The sequence below is a fragment of the Atta colombica genome, unplaced genomic scaffold (genome assembly GCF_001594045.1).
Source record: "Atta colombica isolate Treedump-2 unplaced genomic scaffold, Acol1.0 scaffold153, whole genome shotgun sequence".
NCBI classification, from domain to species: Eukaryota; Metazoa; Arthropoda; class Insecta; order Hymenoptera; family Formicidae; genus Atta; species Atta colombica.
Genome location: NW_017259243.1, coordinates 2,201,118 through 2,213,528, shown reverse-complemented (window position 1 = coordinate 2,213,528; position 12,411 = coordinate 2,201,118). Strand labels below are relative to the sequence as shown.

The following is a 12,411-nucleotide window of genomic DNA, read 5'->3' as shown; positions in this document are numbered from 1 at the left end:
TGAATGCGTTCCGTTTTCACGCACACACTATAAACATTAATTCATTCTTGTTGTTTATCAAATATTAAAAACTGTAATCACACTATAAATTGCTGGCTATAGTTGCTGATTATCGGTTCTATTTTAGCCAATTATATTGCATCAACCGACAACACGTAAATTGTGATTACGACTTTAAACAAGGACAAATAATGCTATAAGTGCAAAATGGAACGCACTTGTTCTCCTGCAAAGCAATATTTAAAAATTATAAAAAATTAAAATTATTAAAAATATTTAAAAAACATGAAATACATATAAAACTAAGAAAAAATAATATCCAGACATGCTATGTTTATAATGTTGTTCATAGATTAGAAAGATTACCTCTGAATATATTTTGCAAGACTGCCAAACAAAAAGTTAATTAAAAGACATAGAAAAGTTAAAGAAAAAATTGATTAATATTCTTGATTTTACAATATTCGGCAGATTAAATCTTGCAACTATATATATATATATTAGACACACAGATATATAACATAAATAAGAATTAGAAAATATTTACTTTCAAATATTTATCTGCAGCATGTTGCTCGAACGTTACTGTCTATGAAATTATGATCAAACGATCATAAAATACATATGTGTGTGTGTGTGTGTGTGTGTGTGTGTGCGCGCGCGCGCGCGTGTGTGTGTGTGTGTGTGTCAAAACTTTTTGACACCGTTTGTATGCAGATAGAATTAAACTGATTGTGAGTCAAAAAGTTCTCTCTTTATCATTTTACAATTTTTGCAATCGATGAAATATTGATTTCTAAAGGTTGCCGAATAAACGCGTATTCGCCATACCGCCAATGCATGACCATCTGTCCCATCAGTCGTAATCGCTAGGCATATGTAAATTTGTTTACTACAAGCGGCAATAGTTACGCACGACGGCAAAAGAAAACAACTTCCCGTGCGCTTAGCAACCATGACCAAAGACGTAAAGAATAAACTGCGCGATCCGATATTTAAATAGTATTCAAATGTGATCGGTAATAATGAGAGAGAGGTACCGTAGAAGACAGCCAATCTTCTTCTCATTGTCTGTCCCATTACATCGTTGAATGGAAATAGATTAGCCATCTTTTACGATCCTTCTCTCTTATTTTTATTGATCATTTTGACACACGGATCGCACAGTCTATTCTCTATTGTTATCGCGACAACGATCACTGATTGTGCATTTGGTTGTATGACTCGCTGGATATTATGTCTATATTTGACGATTTTTATAAATTCGATTTTGTTAAATATCTCGTAATTATTGTAAAAATTGTAAAATAGTATACGACTTTTCGACTCAATTTAATCCGCTCTACACATGAACGTTTTGTCAAAACTTACTAGACACCTTGTATGTATATACACATATATATGTATATACATATACACATCACACTTAACAGATACAGATAGAGGCATAGGATACAATATCAGATAAATGTTGGAAGATCAGCACGGAAATAATAAATAACTAATAATACTACCTTGTCCGTGGTGTTACAAGGTGGGTGGGGGTTAGTGGACTGAATTAGTCACCTCTATTCGCACGATTGTCACTGCTCGCCGTCGAACTGCTGCGCAAACCGGAGCGTCCCTGGTGCGAATCTATAAGCGCTGCTGCGAGGTTTGACGATGCTGTGGATTGCACGCTTGTTGTAGATCCTGATAGTGTGATATCAACAGTAATAATAAACTTCTATAAACGATAAATATTGTAATGATACGCGAAATACTCTCTTTGAAGAGAGAGTCGTTTATTTCTGCACATGTGTAAAAAGAAAAAAATTAAATATTATATTACAAAATATATGTATGATATTATTGTTTTTACTTAATTGAGAATCACGTACCAGAGACAGATGAAGCTGCGCTAAATGGGCTTGGCGGTTGTACTGGTGAATAAACATTGGCCGTAAACTCTTCGAATGTTGTAGCTTCCTTGTGATTTCTCATAACGGTATCGATGGATCGCGCTCTCTCCTCATAACTAAAATTTTATTTGAATGTTATTCGATTCGATAATTTCCTAATATTGCAGTTTATAAACACATTACTTACTAATGTTGATATAACGTAAGCGTAGACCTCTTCGCTTTACTCGCAGCTAACGCGGTTGTCCTCACTAAACCCGGTAATACCTTATCCTCCACAATACACTCATCAAATAATGGACCGAAAAATGGAATCTCTGATTTACGCGAAATCTGTATTCGATACAGCTTATTTTTCAATGGATAAATAACAATGAGAACGTCGCAGAATTCTGTGGGTATGATGTCTCTGCGATAATCTCGCCAATGTTCCGACCAGACTATGTGGATTTCATCGTTGCCAAGGTGCCGTGTCTGAAATCAAACATCACGTAAATATCTTGAGATAAACGTTGCAGAAAGCAATACTAAAATTACCTTTTGCAGCAAACTCTCAGGACTATCCGATGGCATCCTTGTAGCAACATGGAAGAGAACTTCAGTGAAAGATGTAGCATAGTACGGTGCGGTGACACCAGATGCCTTTCCGGGTACCAAGCCGCCAAGAAAACCAGTGTGCGATTCCAGCTCAACTTCCCAAGCGAGTCTCGCGATAAAACTCTCATACTCCTTACTGGCAGTGACGTTGCTTAGTATGGAGTTCTTGTCTTCCTGGCCCTGGCTGACGTAAATCACCGCTATCTTGTGTGTCTCTCGAGACCGTTGGCCATCGAGATTACGAAGTTCACGTAAGAGCTTTTCATTTTTCGCTAACAAATGCAGTTTCTTACGCAGCTCCCAGCCGGATAAACCGAGATGCGAAAATAGGAGGCGGCAGTGATGAAATGGCGCCGGAGGCGGGCGACATGACGGTGGACTAATTGCTGTTGCGCTCATACTAAAATTAAGATTTATTATAATCAAAAATACAACGTCAAATTGCAAATTATCATCAATTACAAATCAATAGAATATATTTAGAAAACGCAACCTAATGTGTTGATTCCAATTATTCATGTGTTCTTGCTCTGCGTTTCTCTGATTCAAAATCGTCGCAATAGTCTCGCTTTCGAGATAATGTCCCTGAGGTGGATTAGCGGGCGCATTGAGAGCGACTTCTGGATTGGTCAAAACCTCCGGGCTTGTATGTCCTATATATTGAAGAAGCTAAAAACATACAGCTCTTTAGCAATTTACTACTTTGTTATTATTGAAGGTTAATATAACTTGTCAATATAATTTTCAATTTCACTCACATCGTCCAAGTTATCCATGTCGCTTGCAGCATTCGCAAAAGTCGGTAATATGTGGGGCTCGCGATGCCGTATTGTGTGTCTGGGTGTACAGTTGTGAGGTGTGATGACACTATTCAAATCTTCTGTATGTAATTTCACGTTCCAATCAACTGAAATAAATCAGAGATTTATCACGTCGCGATTCATCTTCTTTCATTAAAAAAGTTAATCATGCGCAAAAAAAGATAACATAAATAAATCATTACCAGGTTTTGCAAATGGTAACGGTAGATCGTCATCAATGAAAGGTTGGCTATACAAGATCGAACTGTCCCAAGAAGCTTTTCCAGCGAGATCACGCAACAAAACTCTGACCAGAGAAGGGGCTGTAGTCAAACCAGCTGTGACGCCTCCGCCAGGTGCATCCAATGCTGCTAATTCTACAAGTGACATTATGATCGAATTAGATAGCATCAACAGCTGTATATTAGGTGCTTGAAAAACGGCGGAGGATAGCTCGTCTCCGTCGATTCCAGGAACGTCGTCCAACTCAACAACCAGTGATGAGAGACGCGCGGCTCCAATACCCATCGGAAAATGTCCCAGATGATTAATTAAATGCATCAATACCTGTATCGATTAAATATTCACATAAATTATATATATTTATATATGCATGTAACGGATTAGCTTACCATTTTTGCTGCCAATTGTACCGACTGAATATTTCCTTTGCGGGGTGATTTTGTAGAGGACTCATCAATTAAGTTATCTAATATAATATTAGGATCAAAATCATCATCATCATCCTCGTTATTTTTAATGGTTTTCGAAAATTCCTTTCCAACTTTATTTTGCACTATGTTGTTTAAAACCTACATAATAAAATTAAATGCTATAGAAATCGACAAGATAAAACGTCATATATAAAATATAGTACTGACTGTAAATAAAGTCATCAAGAGAGGTTTTCCTTGGAACACCTGTAGTAATACTGTTGGTCCTAAATGCATGGCCCATTCGCCTAAGCAAAATAGCATTGACACCGTTAAAGGTCCGCGTCTTTCACGCGTTGTCATTCGCCCAAGTGTATCCGATAAGATCTGAATATCGGAAAATTAAAATTATCATTACATTCTTCTGTATAATCCTTAAATCAAAAGATTCTGGACTAATTATATAGGAAATTGAATTCTAAAATAAGTTCATTTATTCATCATATTATAAGCTACATCCATGAAGACGAACTTTCGTCAGGATCCAATTCCTCAATTAATTAAGGCTTCATAATAATTATTGCAGAAGATCCTTTTACAATCGTACCTGTATTATCTTAGATGGCACATTAGGATACAATTCTAATAGTACATCAGCCTTATCGCAAAGAAGTAATAAAGAATCACACGCAACCTGTGCAACAGTAGCGTGAGAAGTCTGAAAACAAAAAATTGATATAATTATTAAGTATTGATTAACTTCCGATAAATAAAGATTAACTTCTGCATATTTGAACTATCAACATCTAGTTAGTAACATATAAAGAATTTTTCATTAGTAAGTATACAGAATATCAGATAAAAAAAGAAATTGCAGACTGAAACATTTTATTTTTGGGCACATATATAGCGGTAGGCCATGCAAATCAATGAGATCCTCATAAGACACGCAGGTATCAGTCCAAAATTGTGAACGTCACATGACGGTCGACACAGCTACATTGATGCAAAAAAAAAGAAGGAAAACTACCTGATCTATTAGGGGAAAACAGAAACCAGCTCTGCGACGCTCTGCTCCTTGCATCCGCTGTTAATGACACTCAATGAAAGAGATTCGCTTTTATCTTAATATTATTGTACCTGATTTACTTAACATGTTGTTAAATGGATCTCTCTCTTTCTTAAAAAAAGATATATTCACGGATAACAACGGTGCATTTTACACGATATATACCGTTTAATTTATGGCAATATTCCAATGCAAACTATTAAGCAATTACAACTCGTAGAGAATAATTTTCTCATGCATTCTATTTTCTAAAAAATCTACAGATTTAAAATTTGTGCATATGTAGCCATTCTCATATAATTATCTTTCAAAGATATTTAATAGAGATTTATAATTTAATATAGAAAAATTTTCAACTTACTCTAAGTGCAAGTAGAAGAACTGTGACAGCTTCCGGAATTCTCGGATGTTGTGTTTTATATGATAGTTCTTTATATACAAACATCGCAATACTTGATAGAGCCAGGCATCTTGCAATACCAGTGGGTTCTCGTCGACAACTCCGCAGAAGTATTGTTACAATGTGCTCCTAAAAATATGAAATTTAAAATAAACATGAAATTACAAGGATCAATTTGAGACTATTAATTGTGATATTAAACTATATGCAATAGTAGTATTACTTTTGCTTCTGGACACGTCATAGTTACAATATCAGGCCCATTTGGTTGTAACATAGGTAATTTGATCATTGCAACAGGTAAGGATAATAACGAGCCGATAATAGAAACAGCTTCTGTTCTTGGTGCCTGAGAAAAAATAATATAAATAATATAATGTTGTATGCACTGAAATAAATATTAAATTACTGAATTTACAAAGAAAAATAAGATACCTCGACATCTTGACTGCTAAGTATCACATTTGCAGCGTGTATGTAGTCCAAAGTCAGAAGACTTGATCCAGGTAGATTCAAACTAAATAATCTGGGTCCTGTATATTTCACAAGTACATGCAGTACTTTACTATCATTACTAGCAATTCCATTGTGAACGGCGCGATAGAAGAGTGTAAGATGTTGTTTCGGTAGATTAATGTCCAATGGTTGTACTGTTAAAAGACATATAAGACGATATGCGGCTAATTTGCCAATTTCATATTGATCGGGAAGCTGGATTGCCTGCAAAGAAATATATGGATAAGTACCGAAAAACATAATATTTTTGCATTATATCATTCATTTGCTACAACTTTTAAATATGTTTTTTTCTTTACGTTTCTGTTTTTTTTTTGTAATTAAACAATGACAATTTTTTACAAGTTATGTAGCAAATAGTGATATGTATATATACCTTGAAACACCAAGGTGCGATGACTGTCAGAGGTGGAATTAATTCTGGTGCTGGAGGTGTTGCTTGATTATCTCCGGATACTCCTTGATTCAAACGTATCTAAACGTATATAAACCAATAGCATAAGAATCAAGACACACATGTACACACATGTGCACACACACACACACACACACACACACACACACACACACACACACACACACACACACACACACACACATATACACACATATAAACACACGCTCGCACGCGTTTTATTTTTAATTAAATTAATTTAATTTTGAAGTTTTAATAATTCTTACCTTAATTAACGTTTGTGTAAGTTGCACAAGATAATCCATAACTTGACCGTGCAAAACAGGATCTTGAATATTATTAACATCTCCTAATGCTGAGAGCATACGTCGCCATAAAACGACAGCCACATCTGGCAACCATCCACGGACCCCTCCACCTGCCATAACTGATCTTCTCTCAGATGCGTCATTTGTATCTATAGAACAATAAAACAGTTGCTAAATATACGCTAATCTATCAATTTAAGATATAAAATTTAAATTTAAAATCAAATACATATTATTGAACAATATAGTTCATTACATTATTTATGAATTATGAAAATGTCATGTATAGTTAAGCTCTTTATATCTTATGATGCTGTGCAATAAGAAAAATTGTTACAAGCTTAACAAATGACTTAATTCAATGATAAATCTTTCAAAATCCCAAAAGCGGAAAACCATCTGAAAAGCATAGGTTTAATTGAAGAAATATTTTGATTCAATATTATTCGGATTCTTCTTCATTATATTAAATGCATTATATTAAATGCTCGAGTAATCATCAAAGCATCATGTATTGTTAATAAAAGGACATTATTCGATTAAGAGATTGTAAAATGGTTATTAATGTAGGATGGATGTAACAATTTTTTAGAAATATCAAAATGTTGACATCAAGTTTGTGATAATATGTAGCCTTTCACACAATGAAATACGTTATATAAATTACACAATGACAGACCATACATACCAATACTGCTACCATCAATATTTTCTATTTGTATAGGGCTATCTTTGTTGCTGTCAACGCCACTGCTTGGTGTTGGCGAAGGGCAGCGTGGTGATGGTGGTTCACTATCAACTATAACAATGCTATCCAAAGATTTGGCACGTCTGCTGGACAACATCTTCCGACTGATTGTTGACGATGAAGCCGAGCCGCTTGACAGTAACCGCGCCATATCTTGTTCTATTGATAGGGGGAGTACTGCGCGTGTGGAAATTGTTTACATTTAATCAAGAAGTAGGACACACACTGTGGAGATGTATTCAATGACAAGTCGTTTAGTTAAAAATCGATCTTATGAACGACATGCCGATTAAAAATTAGAATAAGCGACAATGGGCGCTGCGTTATAAATATGACAAATCTACGAGTAGGAATGATACTACTGTCTGTCTGTACAGTATGGGGAGAAGTTATTTTTAACTTGATGTCGGCGCCAAAGCAAAAAAAAAGAAGTAAGAGACACAGTTATAAATAAATTGCGCACAGCAACACAAAGGCACTACCAAAGATCTCACCATAGTTTTGAAAAGTAAAATTAAAAAAACTATGTAGCTAATGGCGTTTGTTCACTCACCAGGAATACCGCTATGTATCGTATGCGTCCGCTGCCTATGCAATTTCGTACGAGCCTTGACACTGTATATAGTGTTGTCACTCGCACTGCGCGGTAATTGTCGTACTTTCCTCATATCACGTAGAGGGTGATCTGATTAAAATTGAGAGACTCCTTTGGCAAATTATTATTACGACAAAAGGAAATTGCAATCTATAGGTCTTACATACCTACGACACTTTCTTTCGGCGCGATATTGTTTTCTTGATCAACGCTACCTTTCCGAGGCGGCTGTACGCTTCCAGTTGACGCCGCGCGGCTTCCAACTCCTCGTCGCTTTTTTGATTTTTGTTCGCTGAGTCTGTCTAAAGGTAGATCATTCAAATCCAAGTTGTACACGTGTCTCGCTAATACTCTTGTTAGTGTATCCAGAGTTTTCTACATAGCATATATAAAAAAGAAAACATTACTTCACATATATGTAAGTCAGAGCTCGCGAGATATTCGTTGCATACTCACCGCCCACTCACGAATTAATTCTTCCCATTGCGTTAACGATGTTAACACTTCTAGAAACTGGTCCCATAACTGGGTAGAAATAACCACGTTTAAGTTAGCCTTAATCCATGTAACAATTAAAGTCTGGAATATGGCAGGCGCAAGTTTTCCACCGATACTTTCTTGATGCTTGCGGCGAGAAGATTTCTCGCTTAACACGAGCGATGTAATTTGGAGTAACACTCTGATTTAAGAAGTTTAAATTAAATTGCGAAGGAATATAAATTAATCGTAAAGAAAGAAGATAACAAATCGTGAATAAATACCTAAGTAACTGTTCCCAAGTTGCTGGTTCCAGCCTAGAGTGCATAACAACATATCGATAAACATTTAGAACTCTCTTACAACTGTCTGTTTGTTCCTCGAGTAACGTTAGAGATGCACTCGGTCCCGAGTTCTCTAAGAAAAATACATTTGATGCTTGAGTGATAAAAATTTGTAAAACATTTTGCAAGCCTGCCCTAATAAACAAATTTTCCCTATGTATAGCGCCAAGATAAGAATCGTTTCTTAATCTCGTCTGCCGATAACTATCAGATGGACTCTTCTCCATTTCACTTTCCTTTTTTTGACTTTCTTCGTAATCCCGATCTTTATGACCATCTAATGGTTCCAACATAAATGGAGGGATTTCCTATAAAATATATTATGTATATATAATAATAATATTTACATATATGTATAATATAATTTTCTAATATTTAAAACTCACATTCATTTGAATCCAATCTTTATAAACAGCGATAGCCTTTCTTATAGCTCCCGCATGATGGAAATCTAAGAGAAATGCTTGTCTGTACAATTCGTGTACAAAGTTTACATTATCCCTATTTCCATATAAAACCTCTCTGACTAACAAGGCCGAAACGGCACTATCTTCTTGATTTTGACTATCCTGTTGGGATATAGCTGATTCAGGTGACAGCAAATTCGAATCCGCAGAATTTTGAGTATACACAGACACACGGCGTAATTCTGACTCGGCATTTTCCTCATTTGGTGTTGTACTGCAGATTAGTTGTAGTGTTTAAAAATGTATTATAATTGAAATTACAACAGAAACAAATAGATAAAATAAATGAATTACCTTTGTGAAAGATGTGCAAAAAGTCCATCTTTTCTAGCGACATGCGTGAAACTTGCAACCCATTTGATTAAAGCGACTTTACAGAGTACATAATTATTCTGATTTTGATTCATCGGTTTACGCATTGTGGGTAATTCCAAATTAGGTTTATAAAGGGAAAAGTTGTCATTAAATTCCGGACAGATATGACGAAGATATGCTACTTTAAAACGTTCTAATAAAAATTGAAAAGTTTTATGCTGTCGTGTAGATTTATCTCGCCATTCTACTTTTACCACCTGAAAATAACACGAACAAATCATTAATCATTTTTATCGCATTTTAACATTAAATAGATATCTATAAATATGTCTATAGAGAAGAAAATTACCTGAGTAACCATAAATTCAAGCAACGCTTCCAAAAATCGAACAGTTTCATTATCGAGAGGTTTTTCTCCACTTTGCGGTGGTAAGATAGGCCCGCCATCAACTTGACTGATAGGACATTGATTTGATCCATTATCATGAAAAGTACTTTGCCCGAGTTGCGTGTCATAAAATTCTCTCTTATCTTTCTCTTCAGAATTAGATGCTTTCGCCAATTTTTCTTTCTTGCCATCTGTCTTACGATCACATTTATAAGGCGATGCTTGATGCGGTGGAAATCCTGGCACCAAGCTGGCGAACATCTGATGTATATGTTCGGGAGCATTTTCACCAAGAGCTTGATACCACAAAATAAAGTACCTAAAACATCATAATGGTGGTATGCAAATAATAAATAAATATAACATACATAAAATCAAATAATATATCCTAAATAAATAGAACATATATAAAGTGACCAGTTGTCATACCTTACAGCTTGTCTACGAAGTTTCCAACTATTACCAGGATGCAAGAGCTTCTGCAAAATCCGTGCTAAACTATGACACTGCCATCGTCTGTTAAGCAGCTCAGGAAGAAGAGTTAAAACTTTCTCCAGAAGTTGCAATACTTGTTCTAACTCTTCCCTGTGTGCCTTATGCACTATAAAAAAATATAGATTAGTTTTTCCTATCTATTAATCATATTACATAAGAAATATTTATGGCAAATACTATGATTAACATGAAAATGATATTTGCACATAAGTATTCATGTAAATGTAATTTAACTCATAAGACGTTAGTAATGGAAGAAATAATTAATGCAAATCAAGCTAAAGTAATATGAAATATGACTTACCAATATGGAAGGAAAGCTCTGGCAGCAGAATGGGAAGAAATGAAAGAGATGATAATAAAATAACGAGTGAATATTATGATTAATACAAAATTTATTATAATTTTGAAGGCAATGATATTATTTTGTCAAGTTATATAATTATGCGATATATATTAAAGCATGGAAATTTTCAAAGTTATATAGCATTAGGACAGTTAGCTTTATTTAGTACATTATTATTTAGTACATTACACTGTAATATCAATTTAGTTTGCAACTTACCGCGTTGCCGAAGATTTGCTTCGGCGGACACGAAGCAATCGTAAAGAATGAAGTACACATGGCTGAAGTTACCCTCAAAAAAACCCTTTGCTTCGTCAGTGTCCACATTTTCTTTAATATAAAAATAATAATGCGTGAATTGCTATACGTTTATTATATAAAATATAAGATTCATAAATATATCATCATTAATTAAATATAAAACTTTCTCTAGCAATATGTCAAAAATAACATAAATACAAAAAATTAAGTTTTCCAGAAAAAAGAAAATTCTTTTTCAACTTGATAGAAAATTATTGACTAATCAATGATATCGTTAAAAAATATATATTCATAATATGATCCCATCAAATCTCTTTTTGTCAATTTTATTTCACAATCTTTTAAAAAACTATTCTCTTTGAATTGTGACGTTTTGATGATTTCTTATGAAATTTACTCTTGATGATTAATAAAACAATATTTACTTAACACTAGAAGGATCGAGATAGCCAATGGCTCCTCGCGAAATTCAAACTAATATAACTTTTTTCAATTTTGCTTCTACATAATATCCTTTTGTGACTTTTCATCATTTTTCATGTTCTTAATTTTAATAAAAAAATTTTCAATTATATAAAATGATTGAATTTTTATTTAATTGTGTACCTAGAGAGACCGTTGGAGCCAATTTGGTTCCTTTATCCGATTCTTCTAGTGTTAACTCATTCAAGATAATAACTAAAAAGAAATTTTTTTGTATTATGTCGCTTTTGAAATAAGAGAATGATATGTCGTATAGAAAAAAGTAGTGGAAATTCTATTACATCATAACTGGTTCTAAATATCTGTGCTTATATAGTAGAATCCTTTTCTTTTTCCTTATATGTATATAAGAAAGAAAGAGAAAGAAAGAAAGAGAGAAAAAATGTATAATATAGGAAGAAATGTACAATACATGTTAATAATACACGTTAATAATAATATTTCAAAATAATTTAATGTAGTGAAGTAGATAAATAGAATAGAAATATTAGAACAGAAATATATGTAAGATATCAATATGTATGGCATTAGACATATATAGGTACAAAATATCTAAAACTGTAGACTATTTTTATTAATATGTATGTATGCGTGTGCAGACATACATAAAACATGCAACAACAATGTAACTTTAGTTAGACATGGAGGCCACGAGTTGGTCAATGTGGTCAGGCGGTTTGATTAGATATTGACTACCTCTCTCATAACACTGCGAAACTACTATCTTATAACTGCTTGGATTTAATTCTTTTCCTTTTTTAACTAGGATATGCAACAAGTAAATGATGTAACGAAGTTTTGTCTATGTTAAATAAATAGCTGAGAAAGAAATA

At 34.1% G+C, this 12,411-nt stretch overlaps 1 protein-coding gene across 3 annotated transcripts in view; it reads right to left on the bottom strand.

The window, feature by feature from the left end:
- The window catches only part of LOC108685536 (ral GTPase-activating protein subunit alpha-1), a 14,241-nt gene that overhangs the window by 613 nt on the left and 1,217 nt on the right, over positions 1-12,411 (bottom strand). The window contains exons 2-27 of one of the 3 annotated variants that reach the window (XM_018190386.1): positions 11,054-11,164; positions 10,423-10,594; positions 9,955-10,312; positions 9,585-9,862; positions 9,210-9,504; positions 8,764-9,131; positions 8,459-8,681; positions 8,170-8,377; positions 7,961-8,092; positions 7,348-7,584; positions 6,618-6,808; positions 6,313-6,411; positions 5,856-6,140; positions 5,644-5,769; positions 5,382-5,549; positions 4,559-4,669; positions 4,180-4,338; positions 3,931-4,110; positions 3,502-3,865; positions 3,257-3,405; positions 2,992-3,167; positions 2,439-2,898; positions 2,089-2,375; positions 1,881-2,017; positions 1,515-1,692; positions 367-387 (exon numbers count right to left, since the gene is read on the bottom strand). In XM_018190386.1, coding sequence (XP_018045875.1) covers positions 1,559-1,692; positions 1,881-2,017; positions 2,089-2,375; positions 2,439-2,898; positions 2,992-3,167; positions 3,257-3,405; positions 3,502-3,865; positions 3,931-4,110; positions 4,180-4,338; positions 4,559-4,669; positions 5,382-5,549; positions 5,644-5,769; positions 5,856-6,140; positions 6,313-6,411; positions 6,618-6,808; positions 7,348-7,584; positions 7,961-8,092; positions 8,170-8,377; positions 8,459-8,681; positions 8,764-9,131; positions 9,210-9,504; positions 9,585-9,862; positions 9,955-10,312; positions 10,423-10,594; positions 11,054-11,164 — 5,408 coding nt within the window. In that variant the 3' untranslated portion in view covers positions 367-387; positions 1,515-1,558. Of the gene's footprint in view, positions 1-366; positions 388-1,514; positions 1,693-1,880; positions 2,018-2,088; positions 2,376-2,438; positions 2,899-2,991; positions 3,168-3,256; positions 3,406-3,501; positions 3,866-3,930; positions 4,111-4,179; positions 4,339-4,558; positions 4,670-5,381; positions 5,550-5,643; positions 5,770-5,855; positions 6,141-6,312; positions 6,412-6,617; positions 6,809-7,347; positions 7,585-7,960; positions 8,093-8,169; positions 8,378-8,458; positions 8,682-8,763; positions 9,132-9,209; positions 9,505-9,584; positions 9,863-9,954; positions 10,313-10,422; positions 10,595-11,053; positions 11,165-12,411 lie in introns of those variants that run through there. The other 2 variants (XM_018190383.1, XM_018190384.1) reach the window with 2 other exon arrangements.